At 29.5% G+C, this 16488-nt stretch overlaps 2 protein-coding genes across 3 annotated transcripts in view; one reads left to right on the top strand and one right to left on the bottom strand.

Moving 5' to 3' along the window:
- The first annotated feature begins 3528 nt into the window (after positions 1-3528).
- Positions 3529-8076, top strand: LOC105112705 (Major facilitator superfamily protein). Of its 2 annotated transcripts, XM_011008489.1 has the most exons (9): positions 3531-3835; positions 3914-4058; positions 4149-4585; positions 5528-5616; positions 6301-6483; positions 6558-6643; positions 6746-6830; positions 7035-7276; positions 7482-8076. In XM_011008489.1, exons 1-8 carry the CDS (start codon positions 3640-3642, stop codon positions 7167-7169), a joined length of 1356 nt encoding a protein of 451 aa, XP_011006791.1. In that variant the 5' UTR covers positions 3531-3639; the 3' UTR covers positions 7170-7276; positions 7482-8076. The 2 variants fall into 2 exon arrangements, with proteins under 2 accessions (XP_011006792.1, XP_011006791.1); XM_011008490.1 differs by lacking the exons at positions 6746-6830; positions 7482-8076 and having other exon boundaries at positions 3529-3835; positions 7035-7151.
- Positions 8077-9259: 1183 nt separating this feature from the next.
- LOC105112704 (probable prolyl 4-hydroxylase 9) overlaps positions 9260-16488 on the bottom strand; it is a 9866-nt gene continuing 2637 nt past the window's right edge. The window contains exons 5-8 of the mRNA XM_011008488.1: positions 10939-11034; positions 10796-10861; positions 10503-10619; positions 9260-9492 (exon numbers count right to left, since the gene is read on the bottom strand). Coding sequence (XP_011006790.1) covers positions 9409-9492; positions 10503-10619; positions 10796-10861; positions 10939-11034 — 363 coding nt within the window. The 3' untranslated portion in view covers positions 9260-9408. The remainder of the gene's footprint in view (positions 9493-10502; positions 10620-10795; positions 10862-10938; positions 11035-16488) is intronic.

Below are 16488 nucleotides of genomic sequence, written 5' to 3'. Positions count from 1 at the left end.
ATCCTTTGCCAGCCATGGCCAATGGTTTTTGCAGAGGAATGAAATGATGTGGACAGTGGTTCGATTAGTCATATCATCAATTATAAATAATAAATATTTGGTAGAAGTCACGAGGACTAATATCCGGGGAACGTACAAACTCTTGTGATCATCAGCATCGTTACCTCCCCGCCCTACCGGTCTAAAAACTCGCACGGTAATTAGTACAAACCAGCACCATGAAAATTGTTTTTATCAGGAGCTTGTTGATGTGTTCATTAAATAATTAATTGAATATTAAAATTCTTAAAAGAAAAATGTTCAATGTTGTATGCATCATGAGTATGACATATAAGCTTTCTTTTATCAAGGCTAGAACGTGTTCTTTCAAGACATTATAATCATGAACTTTGGATTGTGAATACACGTTTCTCAACTTCAATTGATGATACGACATGCCTGGATTGACACCAATCTTATTTGTGCATGCGTCTCTCTTGTAAACCTCTAATCTAAAAATCAATAATCAATGAAACAATATTAAATAGGATAATCCTCAATTAAAAAATTGGTAAATTAAGAGAGAAAAATTGTTATGATTTGGAATAAAAATCCCCGATAAAATTATTTAAATCTAAGATAAAATAAAGTGGTAAATTGGTTTGCGAAATGTCAGCCAATAACATATGATGGTAAAATAATTATTTAAATGGAAATTTCTGTGAAGAGGGGTGAAAGTCCATAAAACTCCACGTAAATGAATTTATAGATTTACATGTGCATAATAATGTTGACTCTCGATACAAACCTCGTATTTATTTATTCGCATAAATTTGAAATCAAAACTCGTGAAATGTAAGGAAATTATTGTGATTAAAAATGAAAAGTCTTGGTAAGTTGGTGTGAAAATCCTAAATAGATTAAATAATAAATTTAATAGAGATTTTAAATTGAAAAAAATAATAAAATTTAGAGAAATTGTATTATGAATGGTGATGAATAATTTTAGTAGGAAACTAATACAAAATAATAAAAAATTTCATTAAGAAGAAATTTTGTTACCGTTAGAGAGAGAAACAAGTATTTACCGTTAGAGAGAGAAACAAGTATTTTGTCAAGGAAGAAGAAGGATTGCAAGAAAATCTTGCAAGGAATCAAGAAATTGAGTACAATTTTGATTGGCAAAGTATTCTTCCCTACATATTTCGTTGTGTATAAAGTTTTGGGCATGTGGGAAAAAAATCCCTAATTTCTCCCAATTAGGTTTTTTTTATTTATTTTTTTAATAAAAACTAAGGGAATAGGAGTTTAGTTGTGAATTGAGAAAAAGAAAAGTAAACTGATAAAAATCTATGGGTGGCTGTTAATGTTAGAGCCAACCATGAGGGGAAGGGGGAAATTTGTAAAAAATCTCATGAAAAATTGTATGTGGAATGGATGTGTATGTATGGGTGGCTGTTAATGTTAGAGCAATTGGGTGTGAAATAAGTTTTGGTTTTGACGATGTAAAGTTGTATTATAATCATGTGTAAGAAATAGAAATTTCATATTAAAAAAGAGGAGGGATATTTTTTAATTGTTGTGTAGTTGCTAAAAATAGTATATATTGCGTTTGACTTTGAAGGAAAGATGCGTAACATGAGAACTATGAAGGTCTTGAGAAAATTATAACTTTTTTTATGATTAATCAAGTAATTAATTTTGATTTTTTTTTTTAAAATTGTGTGGTCCTTAATGTTTATGTTTTGAGTGAAAATTGTGTGGATTTGGGTGAATATTGTATGCTAAAAATTGAAAACTATGAATGCTTCTGCTAATGGACTGTAAGGGTGAGGTGTTGTTGAAGTTATAATATTAAAGATGTAGTATTGCTTTTGAAAACTTTGTTTAAATTGTATGATATTAAGCGTTAAAATAATATGAAAGATTAAGGAATGGAAATTGGTTTAAAGTTGTAGATTTAATACATGATTTACATATTATATGTGTTTGAGGAAAATTTATATAAGTGAAATCTTGTGTGATTATATAATTTTAAATGTTTATGGTTTAAAATAGAAGTTGATATTTTATCATATATGTTTAGAAAATATATCTTATTTGTATGAGAAATTTGTTAAATGGATTTGTGTATTGAGTTTATTATTATTATTGGAATAAATATGCTTGAAAATGGATTGAGAAAGTTTCCACAAATTATGAATATTGTTTAAAGTGGTTAAATAAATAGGAGTGGGATTTAAGAAATTTTAGAAGTGAATATGGTTGATTAATGTTGCCCCATGTTGTTGTATTTTGACAAAGGTATTATAGTATATGGGACCATGAAAAATTGTATGTCTAATAGAAGTTTAAACATGTAATTTGAAGAGAGTTAACATCCAAATTAAACTGTCTAGGTAGAGTGAATATAGAAGACACTAGGGGTTGAATTGGACCAACAACACTTAAAAAACAGAGAAAGAAAGAACTAGTTGGTATTATGGTGTTTTTTTTTTTAATATAGAAGTTTGGGATTATGTTCAAATGATATTTTAGAAGTGTGAATTTAATAATATAATAAAAATATGAGAGGTTGATTAAATAATGTTAAAACTTTATATGTTTTGAACATTATTATAAAAATAATGTGTTTGATACAGTGATAATTTTAAGTTTAGATAAGATTGAGATTTAATGAAACAATTAGTGATATGAACATTAATTATTATTAATTGAGTTGTATGAGAAACATTAGGAAGGGATTGCCCTTCTCTTTTTAATTTTTTTAAAATGTTTTTGTAATTGTTAAATTTTCAATGAATATTTAATTATGTTGTTCATAACTATAAAATTATATGTGTTTTGTGATTGATCATAAAAATAATAATATTATATATGAAGTGAAATTAATCATGATAAGAATAATTATTATATGAGTTATAATTAAGAACAATAATAGTAATAAATATTATGTTTGTGAATTATCACAACAATGATAATATATATGTGATTTGTAAATTGATTGTAAAGCTGATAATATATATAAATGATTTTTTTGTCTATTTAAGAGTAACCTTTCTGTTTATGTTATTTTTTTTATAAAATTATCTACACAATTTTCACAAATCAGCCCAAATTAATACAAATAAATCATATATTTTTTCATCTTAATATTAAATTAAAATATCATTCAATTCATTATTAAAATTTATTAATTTTTTTAAAAATATATTATCAATTACTAAATATTTTCTTTTTCTAAGTTGTTTTTATTATACCACTTGGCTAATCAAATGCTCAAAAAAAATTATTTAATAGATGGTTTAATGATAAAAGTTTTGATTAAATTTTTTTTTTATAATTTTAATTTCAAGTTTTATAATTATTAAAAATTTATATAATTGTTAATTTTAAATTTTGTTTAATTAATCGAGATGAACGCTACGAAAACTTACGTTAATAATAATAATAATAAAAACTTAAATTGGCAGAAAATTACATCTCTCTAAGCCACGTGGCGAACGGGAACTGAAAAACTGTGCCAAAGTTTGTTGTAGAAGCCACCAGGGCAAGGAATCTATCAAAAGCAAGCAAAGCTTGAAACTGGCACACTCTATCTGGATCTGGCGCTGGATAAAACAAGAAAAGAAGAAGGAAGAAAGATCGAGAGGAAGAAAAATGGGAGTAGAAGTAGAGAATTCAAAATGGGAACCAAATCCATCACTCTACGGATTCATAATAACGTGTTGCTTCTTTTCAATCGCTCTCTTTCCTCGTTTTTTCAACAAATCTGTCTCTCCCTCTGCCTTCTCTGATCAGTCCCTCTCTCCCTCTTCCCACCGATACTTCCTCTTCCTTTACTTTCTCGCTTCAGGTATCGGAGTTCGTTTCTTTCATTTTCTCCTTTCTTTTTTACATTCAATTAGGTTTTGATTTTTTTTTTATTCTGCAGCGATGGAAGGAGTTTGGTCGGTTTTCGGAGATTTTGAGTTTGTTTATAATGGAATGAGTAAGGAGCAGATACTCTTCTCCCTTTGTCTTGGATTTGGATCTTCTCTTCTTTACGCTTCTCTTCTACCTTTCCTCTTTGATTCAATGTAAGTCTTATTTATTTATTTATTTTCTCATATGGAATTTATTTATTTTTGTAATTAATATTATTAGTGTGTGTGTATGGTTATTTTTAGAGGCGGACACCACAAGGCATGCTTGATGTTTTGCATGCTACACCTCTTTGTCGGTGCATGGAAGAGGATGGTGCCACCATCACACCCTTGTAGTTGGTTACCCACTCTCTCTTCATCGCTTGCCACTTCCATTTTTTCTTTTGCTTTCGAGGCGTGGCTCGTTCTTGAAAATGAAAACCAAGGGCATAGGCAACAAGCTCTCAATCACACTTTTTGGTTAATGACTTTCTTTGAGTCTGCATCATTGATTGGAAGCCAGGTGCTTGCAAATTGGCTACTTGCTAGTAATGTGGATACAGGAATTGCATCTTCTTCCACTGCAACTATCTTCATTGCAATCATTGGCATTTTCTGTGTCACGAAAGGATGGAAGCAAGTCCCACATTCTGCACCAGTGAAGAATCGCCGCCAGATATTTTACACGCATATCTTTAGTGGTGAGTGTTGTATTTTTCTTTTTCTGAGTAAAAACTCATGTTGTATTGACTGATTTGTGTGTGAACATCTTCTATGTGAAAATTTGAAGATTATTACAAGGTTGCATTTCAGTGCATCATTTGGACTTCGAACTCAAGTTAGAATATTGAAATGTCCACAGTTATTCTTTGAAATCATCCACAACTTAAATGGGATGTACATTGTTTTACCTCAGCGTGAATAAGCTGTAAGAGTTATACTGTCTATTTCTGGTTCTTGATCTGCCTTTTATAGTCACCGGTATCCATTTGCTGTTTTTTCCTTTGATGATTTACCTAAGGTCCAAAAGTTACTGCCATTGTAAGCATTTTTTTTGTTTGATGATGCTCTATATGTACAGCTAAATTGAAGTACCTTTTTTCCTTGCTGCCTTAGATTGACTTTCAGTGCTGATATTTGACAACAATGGCAACAAGGAAGCATTCTTCGTAGATTTGTGCAATTATTGGTGTTACTTCAGCCTCTTTATATATATATGCCTCTTCTTCTTTTTCAATCTAATTTCCATCCATTTTTTTGACAATTAATTATATATAATTGTCAAAAAATGGATGGAAATTAGATTGAAAAAGAAGAAGAGGCATATATATATAAAGAGGCTGAAGCTATCACCAATAATTGCACAAATCTAATGCTTCCTTGTTGTCATATATATACAATGTCCTTCTAGTTGACATCATCTTTCTAAAAGTGTAAATAGGCCTGTTAAACATGGACAATTGTACATTTTGAATGTCAAATGTCCGACTAAATTCTTAAGATGCATGGATATTTTTGAGGATTGAGGCAAAGATTGGAAAGCTTTTAATGTTCTTTTGGTCAAAATCTCACTAGATGTCACCATAACATATTTCGAGTATCTTCCAATATCTTTGAATCATCAATGAAGTTTTGTACTCCAGATAAACGGATATTGTTACTGGGTTTTGCACATGCTTGCCTTCAGTTCTCAATTGCAATCTTCTGGATCCTGTGGGCCCCAACATTGGTGGTATGATCATTATCAATTTCCTTAACTATCCAATACTGTTATCTCAATTCCTCGTAATTCTGGAAGTAATTGTATCAATGCTGATCATTTATCTTGATTTTGTTTAAAATTTGATGTTCTTATATTGACAAAAATATCAAGTAATTAAAGTGTCAGACATCAATACTGACCTGTTTTATCATATGATAATAGTTCAAATATGCTCCGCTCCTGGTAAATCATGCATCACATGTTAGTAGCCCGTTTAAGATAAATCATTTACATAAGATGTGGAAGGAGACAAAGCCTTCCTGATAAGTGACTGTGGCTTGATATGAAAGCATGATGCAGGAAAAAGACAAATGCTGAGCAACATGTTAATCTATGTATCATACAACAGGTTTCTTTTGCGGTACAATTAATCTGTGTCACTAAAGAAGATTTTAATCATTTACTGATTTATGTTAGGAGATGTTTAGCATCTATACCCTTCAGTGCCTTCTCTCATTTTGTAATTATATTACCAAAAATAAGTGTTTTGGTAAATTGAAGATGGCTCCTTTTCAGAAAATGATATTGAACTCTTCCAGGGTTTTCTTTTACAACCATGGAAGAGCTTAAACTGATTTTGCATGACCATTGCCTAGTAAGAAATAAACTGCTGATCAGAAAATATTACGATTTTTATATTGCATGTGAGTTTAGGCTGATGGACGAGAAGTGCATCTAGGATTGATATATCCATGCCTAATGGGTGCAAGAATGCTGGGAAGCACTGTGTTTCCATGGTTATTGAGTGGTCCATCATCACTTCGGATTGAGGATTGCCTAGTATATGCATTCACTGTACTGGGGCTTGCCTTGTCTATTGTAGCTTATGATTATCAGGTATGCATGTCTTTGTCTCTTAATCCGGTTCTAAGTTAGCTGGCCATAATTCTTGCTGTTAACTGGAAATGCAGGAAATTGGAGTTTTAGTGTCACTGTTTTGCCTATTCCATGCGGGTGTGGGCCTGATTATACCTTCACTTGCAAGATTGAGGACCATGTAAGCTAAAGATGTGTCTTTATTATTTATTTAATCATTACTGATAGTGTCTCTTATCAAGCATATTAAATTTGGTTTGTGTTTTTCTTAATTTGTTCATAGTCATGTACCAAATGAATTGCGTGGAGGGATGATAAGCCTTTCTCTAGCACCCGCAAATGCAGCTATTCTGTTTTTGCTGATACTAGTGCGTTTCTCTAACCCAAAATCACTTGAGCACTTAGGTTGATCATCCATTCATTTCCATACGCGAGGGTCACTGTGGGGCCAACCTTTGGAAGCCCCATGATGACTTCTTGAAGAAATGTTCACTGCATCACATCTCTTTGTACTGTCTGCCCTGGTCTTCACCATTTACAATATTGGACTTGCCACCTTTGACACATTTCAGAGAGGCTATTACCAGAAAATAGAGAATTCAACAATTGTGGCACTCGCTGCCCTTGGGCTTTTCATGGCATCTGGTTCCATGCATTTGTTGAAGCGTTGGGGAAAGCAGCCGTTTCAAAACTGGCACAAGTCATAATTTCCAGAAGCTCCGTTGGATACCAAGCACCAAAGTTGATTTATTAACTGAAAGTTGAAAGAGTGATCTTTTCTGCTCTGAAGACACAATTGAAGTCAGCAAAAAAGGTATGCAATTTCTCCATTTTTCTGTTTTTTACCTTTTTTTTCTTCAAAATTACAAAGAAACTGAACAAAATAAAATAAAAAAATGCGACTGAAAAATTTTGATGGCCTTCAAAATGTCTTCTGGAAGGCTAGGAGGAAAGGGGAATTGGTTAGATATTTTTGGTTTATTGAATTTTATTGCTAAATTGAGAAATGTGTTTCACAGGCAACACTGATATCTCAGCACAGCTGTGTCAGCCAGGAGGCTTATCTACGTGAAGTTACAATTTACAGAGAGCAACAAGGTAATGAGCTGAGAGTGGTCAAGAAGTACATGCCAGACAATTGTGATTAATTTAGGTTTGAACGAGAACCTGAGGAGCCATCTTTTGATGGCATTATTTATTTATTTTTTTTCCTGAGAGAATTCTTGACAGCAAAACTGGAAAAAATACAAGAGAAAAAAGGATGATGCTCAAAAAAGAGTTCGCGTGAGTTGAAACTGACAGGAATTTCAAGACTTGCTAAGCTTCATTATTCAAGCAAGGCACTATATACAATTGATGCAACAGCTGCTTGATCGCATTTCCAGAGTTTCATGATAGTTTACTGTTTAAACCAAAACAGTTTTTTGTGATCTCCCATAATCTTTGGCACGGTCATCATAAAAGAATTGCCCCGCACTGATATTTGTTCATAACTGGAAACAGTCGTGAATTTAGGAATGTTTATATATATTTTTTTGTTATCATTTTACCTTCTACTATTTGTTAACTTCATTCTTGATTGGAGTTCACTGTGATGAATTAAACTTTAGTTGCCATATCGATGGGTGTCTGCACAGGACATTCAAGAAGCCAGTGCTATCAGAACTCAACCTGACTGGTCAGTTTAATAGACGAACCAGACACTAAGCTGGTTCAGTTCCGATGAAAAATTGTTTACGTAGTCCACCCGGTGTGAATACGATGAATTTAACAGGACCAATAACCTGTTTGACGCGATTTAATTGTTGGGTTTTTTTTTTTTTCCCGGTCAATCTGGTTTTCAAATTTGTGATGATGACCGCACCTTCCTCTCCCTCTTCTATCAAATGAAAACGAAAGAATTGTTCTATTTTGAGAAAGGGATGAGAAAATTCTTCGATTATAAGACAGGACGTAGAGAAATGGAGATCCGTGTTTGAGAATTCATTTTGAAGTTGAGAGGTCGTAGATTTTATTGTTGGAAGAAAACATGATGTTTGTTGACTCATTCCTTGATTAAAGAGATGGCACTGATAGGGGCTGTTACCCTGTTTATACTGAATTTGATCCCTAAAGGTATTTATCACGAACAGAGAAGATGTAAAAAGGAAGATGGGAATGGACGAGGTGGTGACGGCCTCACCAATGGCAGTGGTGCCAACGCTGCGTTTGTTAGTATAAGCGTGTCCCACCACGAGGTCATTAGCGGTCAGACCAGTCGACCTGAGACGTGGGACCTCGCCTGATTTAAACTCCGGTCGGCTCATTAATGATAGGAATGGCACGGAACTAAGAGTGTGTTTGGTAATGTAGTAGTGATTATTTTTTAAATAATTTTTTAATTTTTTTTATTTTTTTAAAATTATTTTTAATATCAACACATCAAAATATCCAAAACATACAAACTATATTAAATTTTAATAAAAATAAAAAATAAAAAATAATTTTTTTTTAAATTGTTTAGAAACACAAATTCAACCACGTTCCCAAACACTGCCTAAGAGCTTTATCGGCGAAAGAGCATTATGTGAAGTTGACTAACACAATATCTATTTTTATTAAAATCATGTTATTATTTTTTAAAATATTATTTATTTAAAAATATATTAAAATAATATATTTTTTATTTTTTTAAAATTATTTTTAATATTAATATATTTAAAATGATAATACTAAAAAAAATATTAATTTTAAATAAAGAAAAAAATAAAAACATTTTAATTTTTAAAAAATATTTTTAAAATAGAAAAACAAATAACCGCAGTATTGGAACAATTTTCTCAGTCATCTAAAATTGCGATGTAACATGAGAGATTACTCGTCTTAAAAGCATTTTACAATCCCAAAATATAGCATCAGCAAAGATCCTTTCCTAGAAGAAACATAGGTAAAACAGCAATAAACAATTTAAACTTGTACTTGATCTCTAATCCACTTAGTAGCCACCCATTTCTCCCCTTTGATTACATGACAGCTTGCATGAAGAGATGCCTGTCAAAAAAAAAAAAAACAATATAATTCATCACTGCCATAAGAACCAATATGGAGAGCTACAATTCTATGCAATTATCCTGAAGTGATTTCTAATCTTAGCAATGTTCATCAACTAAGGTCGTCCCTTTTAACATGTTCCACATATTTTCAAGATTAAATGATAATAAATTGGAAAAATCTCTCTTGTTAACTGAGTGTTCAGGAGAATACAGGTTATGAACTCCATGTAGAAGCATCCTTATGAAACTTGCCAAAGGCTTTGCACTGAAACAGAGACACAGGCACATAAAATATGCAAGTGGGCAAGAATGTTGAACAACAGACTTGTAATATGCAACCAAACCGGAGCAGCAACTTTCCCACAGTTTCTCTCTATGTTTTTCCTTTTCTATTTGGAACAGTACCCTCAGCCACAGCTCTGCAGATATTCTGAAAAACCTAAATGTTTTAATTCCTACGTCTTGAGCTTGCTGCTCAATATTAATGCACGCTGATTACCGCTGGTCCATTTGAAAGAAATCAAGATTTTCGTATCTGCTATTCAGGGACTCGTGAGTTCCATGCAGTTTTCTTTTGCACAATCTGCCTGTGCCCCCCCTTTTTCTCACCAGCATAATTCTCATCAAAGCTATCTAAATGGACTGATAATTCTCATCGATGCTATCTAAATGGACTGATTCTACAAGCATATCTTTGTAGACGTCAAGGTTGTTCTGCAAAAGATATATGATTTCACTGTTGATCTAAGATTGAAAACGCTTGGCTTTGAGTGAAAAGGCAATCAAGACATCGGCAGCGTCATCCTCGACAATCTCCCTTCTGTTGAGCCTACTGTGCATCTTAGTGATAGAGATTACACGAACAAATTAGATGACTCAAACCATCGGCTTTTTGACGTGCACAGAGTTTAGAAAACTCCGATGCTCGGCTCAGAATATTGTGGAGGGAGATTTTATGCCTAAATGAAAAGTTGACAGAGATGAGAATGAGTGAAAGGGAACAGTTACCGGGTCAATTGTATTGTTAGGGAATATTGAGTAAAATAGAATTGCATCCCCTTGATGTGGTTTTACCCTTAAACCGTTGCATTTCTGGGCATCATATCCTTCAAAGTTTTCATCATTCTGCACACACAAAAAAAAAAAAAGAAAAAAAAGAAAAGAAGAAATATCTTATTTTACATGAACACAGCTCAATTAAGAATATATTGTACATTGAGTTGAAGCCATGAAGATAAACCGAATCATTTGTCTAGAAAGAAAAACATAAAAAGGGAAGGGAGGTGTGCAAGCCTTGTTACCTCAATCGGAAATGTGGTCTCCCCGCCTTCTTCAAAATTAGATAGATACAGCAAGAATGTGGCCACCTGAGTAAAAAAGTCTCTGTGTTAGAATAATATAATAAAGTATTTATTCTAATCATAAAGTATGAGATTTACTGTACCCTTTGGCTGGTTTGGGGTCCATATTCCGCAGGATTGAACGCATCGTAATGAGCATCGTACTTTTGGCCAATCTCATAGCGCAAGACATTGAAAGCCTGAAACAGGGTGCGGTGCCATCCTTAGAAAATCTTACAATTTCTATGGAGAGCGTCATATTTTGGCCAGCTTCAAAAGTTTTCGCTCTCATGACTCCCTAATATTTTCTACTGAATTAAAAGAAGAGCAGAATAATGATATTGTTGGAGATTGGTTTCCATACGGTTAATGGACACATTTTGATGCCAAATTAAAAGAAGTAAAGGCTTAGGGTTAAGATAATGTTAAAAATTATTCTTCATTGTAAGTACTTTAACCTGTCTAAAATCAATTATATATAAATAATAAATTAATTTTAAAAATTCTTTATGAAAAATTTTCAAACTAAATTTTTTTGTATTTCACATTAAAATATCACTAGGCTTTTAAATGATTTATATATATAGGCTTCATCCTTAAACCATGCATGTGCACTAGGCTTATGCTTGGGTTTTTGTTAATTGTTAAATAATATTATTAGTATATATATTTAATAGATAAGCAGTTGGTTATACGTGATATTATCTCTATTCATGTAAATATATTTAATTTATTAATAAAAACTTATTTATTTTTAAAATATATCAAAATTTTTATTAATAAATTTAATATTTGATTGATGAATCTAGAGTAAAGAAAAAGTCATTGGGATAAAAATATTTTGAAAAGAAAATAATAAAGTTCTTATAATTATGAAATTTCTTTTGCATCAAAATACTGTTTCTAAATGTTTATGGTCAATACTCTATTAAGATTGGATACTAATTAAAGCTATTAAGACTAATATATATTATATTATTTTGTTTATGAAAGAAAGCAATTATTCTCATAAACTGATATATGAGGGATACCTGAAACTAATATATAAGTGCTTATTAAATGATATGTACATTAAATTGAATCACATGAAAATTTCACATGGAGAGATTACTTGTGTCTATGAAAAGACATAACAATTGTATAAGAGATTCTTATACTTGAGACCATTAAGTTATCTTATACAGAAAGTGTTATATTTTCAACGTGTTACATGTTGTTTTAATCAAGAGTAATAAATTAACAAATATTTAATATGACATAAACTATATGAAGGTATTTAGAAAATCAAGAGAGGATTCATCACCCTATATGAATTAGAAAAAAATATCTCATATGTTTTTAAATAATATTGATTGTAAATCCTTGTGTAATGTGAAATGAGATTTGAAAATAGTTTTAAATCTTATTCAAATAATCAATAACTATGATGTTAAGAACAAATATGATTTGATAGAATTTACACACTCCATGCTATGATATTTAACTCGAAACATTGTTGATAAATAGATAATAATTACATTAAGAAACTAGTTATTGAAAAGTTAAGTCAAATTACTTATAATTTTTTTAATATTTAGAAGATTATGACAAGTTCAAACATTGTACTTCATTTTCAAATATAAATCAATCAATTATTGAATCGAAAATAAATTAATTTATTTAATCCTATTTTATTTAAGATTGTGATTTATATTTTGACAAACTTATTAAAGAACCTAATGGGTCACACACATAAAAACTATTAGTTAGAAATTAAAAAAAGGATAATTAATTAAGTATGACTTGATAGTAAATAAGTTTTAGAAATTGAGGATTATGTAATTTATATAGGAAATTACAATTCTAGATCTAAAAAAATCAAGGAGGGACTTATCTGAATAAATTTATAAAATTATTCTTAAATAATATATATAATATTATTCGGGAGACAAATTGATATTTTACTATTTATAGGCTTTTTAATTTTTTAATAAATAAAAAGCTATGCTTCTTATTTTATGGGAGTAAAGTACAATACAAAAATACCTAAAACATAAAACAAAATATCTAGCACTCAAAGATGTAGCAATTTCACTCTCCTAAAAGTGTTTAAGAGATTTTTCAATAGTGGTTTGTATATATTACTATTAAAAGCAACACACTTGGATGACTTGTGGTTTGCAATAACTATTCAAAGCTGAAAAGAACATATGATTTTCAAGCAATCTTTGTATAAAACCTAACTAACCCTAAATCTATCTAGCAAGATTCTTAGGACGCTTGAAAAAATTTTAAATTTATAATTTTCACTAAGTATATATCTTTTAAGAAACCCAATAATATTTTGTTCTAATTTCTTTTTTCTAGCTAGTCCATTAACAACACCTATCTAGATTTATTGAATATCTATTTAATACCTGAACATCTTTTTGGTCTTAAAACATCATGTTTTTAGTTGATTTAAAACCATTTTAAAACCATCATAACTAATATAAAATGTTAGTATTTATTAAAAAAACAATTATGCAAAAACATTTTATACTCAGGTCTCTTGTAAATAAGAGTAAAGGAAATTTGTTTGGGGCAATGGAAAAATAGAGAGAATATCCTTTACTACCTACTATTTTCTTCAATTTCTTGCCTCTTTTTTTTTTCGTATATATTATCTATTTCTTCTAGCTTTTAGTTCTTATGTTCATAGAAAGAAAATTGAGTTTGTTATCAAAGTTCTTGACTTAATCAATAGTGCAACCTTTCAAGATAGTATTATTAGAATTCTAGAAAATTGCATACATAGAGATTGTTTGAGTTAAGTGACAAGCAATTTAGTGTTAAGGGCAAAAGGTATAATCCTTGATAACAATGTTTTTTATTCCTTTTATTCATTTACAAATTCATCTACAAGTACACTATACACATTATTCTAATTTTTAGTTCTTACTTTATTCCTATAATAATTGTATGAAGTTCATTTATTTTATACTTACTATAATTCTACAATAGTTTAATTCTACTTGATATATCTATTTTCAATCTATTATGCTCAAATTATTTAAACATTAGACAATTAATTTTTCCTAAGTTACCTTAAAGCTAAATTCCTTATATTAATTGTATATTTTCTTCAAAATGTTGCTATGATAAGCATTGTTTCGGCACAAAAGATTCCACCATCATGATGAGAAATCTAAAAATTTTAATAGTTTAAATTTTAATAAGTTGTTTGGAACCCTAAAAATTAAATTCAATTTTGAGAGTTAAATCTATTTTTATATTTGAAATCCTTTTAAAGGTATTAATTTAAATTTTACAAAGTGTTCAATTTATAAAAAATAACCATATTTAAATCAGAAGGGAGACTCTATGATTTGCTTAAGGAATTCAATTCTAATTTGACATTGAAAATTATATCTCTTCTTTCGGCACTCTCTTCCATATCTTTTTTTCTTTAACAAAAATACCCTTTGGCCCAAGAATATATTATGTGGAAAAGTGCTAGTAAGACTGTCTTTTAATAAGTTAATGGTTCTCCCTAACTTTGCCAATAAAAGCTCATGGCCATGACCATATATATATGGTGGAGATTTATAGCTTTGTTGAGTTATTTTATAATTTAGTAAATTAAAGTTTTATTTTGTTTTTTTCCCATCCAATTAAACATGTTTATTACCATAGATGATATGCTAGTACTAAAGATAATTTATGACTTAGTGAGCTTTAATAAAAAGTTATAATTCCTATGAGATGAGGTACAATCACTAAAGACCAGGAAGTCTTAGAATTCAAATTATATTTTTATAGGGGTAAACATTTATATGGTCATGACATAGAGATATTTTTTAGTTTAGGGGATTACTACATATTCTAGTGTTGTGGAGTTTTTAAGTATATACTCATGCAATCTTAGTTACCAAAAGAATTTGTAGTATACAATAAAAGAGTAATTCAAGTAAATTGGTGGTGTATCAATTTAACAAGAGCTCTTGATGAATTTGGATATGAAACTGCTAAGATATTGTTTAGGACCAACTCCAACAATTTTTTTTGTCCATAAATATAAGATTGTTATTTTGAACCTTTTTACTTCATATTAGAACCATAAAAACAAGAACTTAATTGTAGGTGTCATCTAAAGTATACTAAGATTCAAATATTTATGGGATTGAAAACTGCGTTAATAATATTAAAATTATTGAGAAAAAACAAAGAATTAACTAAAGTTAACAAGTTAAATGTTATGATTTCATCATAGATATTTATTTAGTCTACTTTTGGATTTAACATTGCTTTAATATTTTGTTAGAGCTTTGAAGAACCTACAGAAAATGAGAAAATTATTTGGAGAAAAGTTTTGCATCTGAAACATAACATTTGATACTTTTAATTTAAGCACCAACATTTAACTAAAAGAAAAGTTTTTCTGACAAAAAGAAATGATTTCTAAATTATAGTAAAAATAGTTAAGATTGCTAATTTAACTTATTTCCACATGTATTCCAAACAATATAATTAAATTCAATAACATGGTTTAGTATTTTATTTTAAACATAAGAGTTGAAATAAGTTATTAATTGAATTCAAATCACATGTAAAATTGAATTCAATCATGTTATTTGGTTTACTATTATAAAAGATATTTTTTTATCTGATCACCTTGAATTTAAATAAATTACTAACTAAAGATGTGATAAAATTATTAGATAATGAACTTGATCTTACTATTATAGCAGTTATGGATGAGTTGATATACAATGATTTTTTTATGCAAAACTATATAATAAAGAATTTAGACAAGAGACTATATGATATGTATAGTTCATTGAATTTGGATTAAAAATAAAAGTTTGAAGATGTTGGCATAAAAACAAAATCATAATCAGTAAATTCTTTGAATTCACAATGATTGATATAGAAATTATAATGAGTTTCGTCTTACCCCACATAATATTCATTCTAAAGGATTCTAAAGGAATGGTTTTGAGTAAATCATTTCAAGTGATTCCAATTATTGAGAAATAATCATCATGTTGAAAAGACATGAAAACCTATTTAAGTATATATATATATATATATATATATATATAAAATAATTAAAATCTTAATAGTGCATTGGCTTTGTTCATACAAGACATATTTATTATTAATAAAGATATTTTTATATTTAATATTTATTTATATTTGATTAATGATTTTAGAGTAAAGATAAAATACTTAAAACAAAAATTCTTTGTAAATAAAATTATAAAATTGTTATAATTATGAGAATTCTATCACATAAAATCATCATTTATAAATATTTATAATCAATGCACTATTAAAACTGAACATTAACTAAAATCATTGAGACTGATATATATTATATTTTTTTTATAAAAAATAATTATTTTCATAAATTAAAGTACAAGATATATGAGATTTCTATTGTATTAAAGTATTATTCCTAAATATTACTACTTAGTTGATTGAAGATCTTAAAACCTAGGTTCAAATAAAAAACTAATTCATGTAGCACTCTTGACAGCACTAAAAAATAATAAAGTTTTTGCATATTTGTATGATGAATACGGATGTTAGCTACAACATGATAAGGGTGGGTTGTACTTTACTAAGTAGAGTATAACAAAATACTCCTAATGAAAGATTATCTATATAAATGAAAAATATAATTTTTTTTT

This window comes from Populus euphratica, unplaced genomic scaffold (genome assembly GCF_000495115.2).
Source record: "Populus euphratica unplaced genomic scaffold, PopEup_1.0 scaffold517.1, whole genome shotgun sequence".
Taxonomy (NCBI): domain Eukaryota; kingdom Viridiplantae; phylum Streptophyta; class Magnoliopsida; order Malpighiales; family Salicaceae; genus Populus; species Populus euphratica.
Note: the sequence above shows the minus strand (reverse complement) of the source record. Positions and strands in the feature narration are given on the sequence as shown.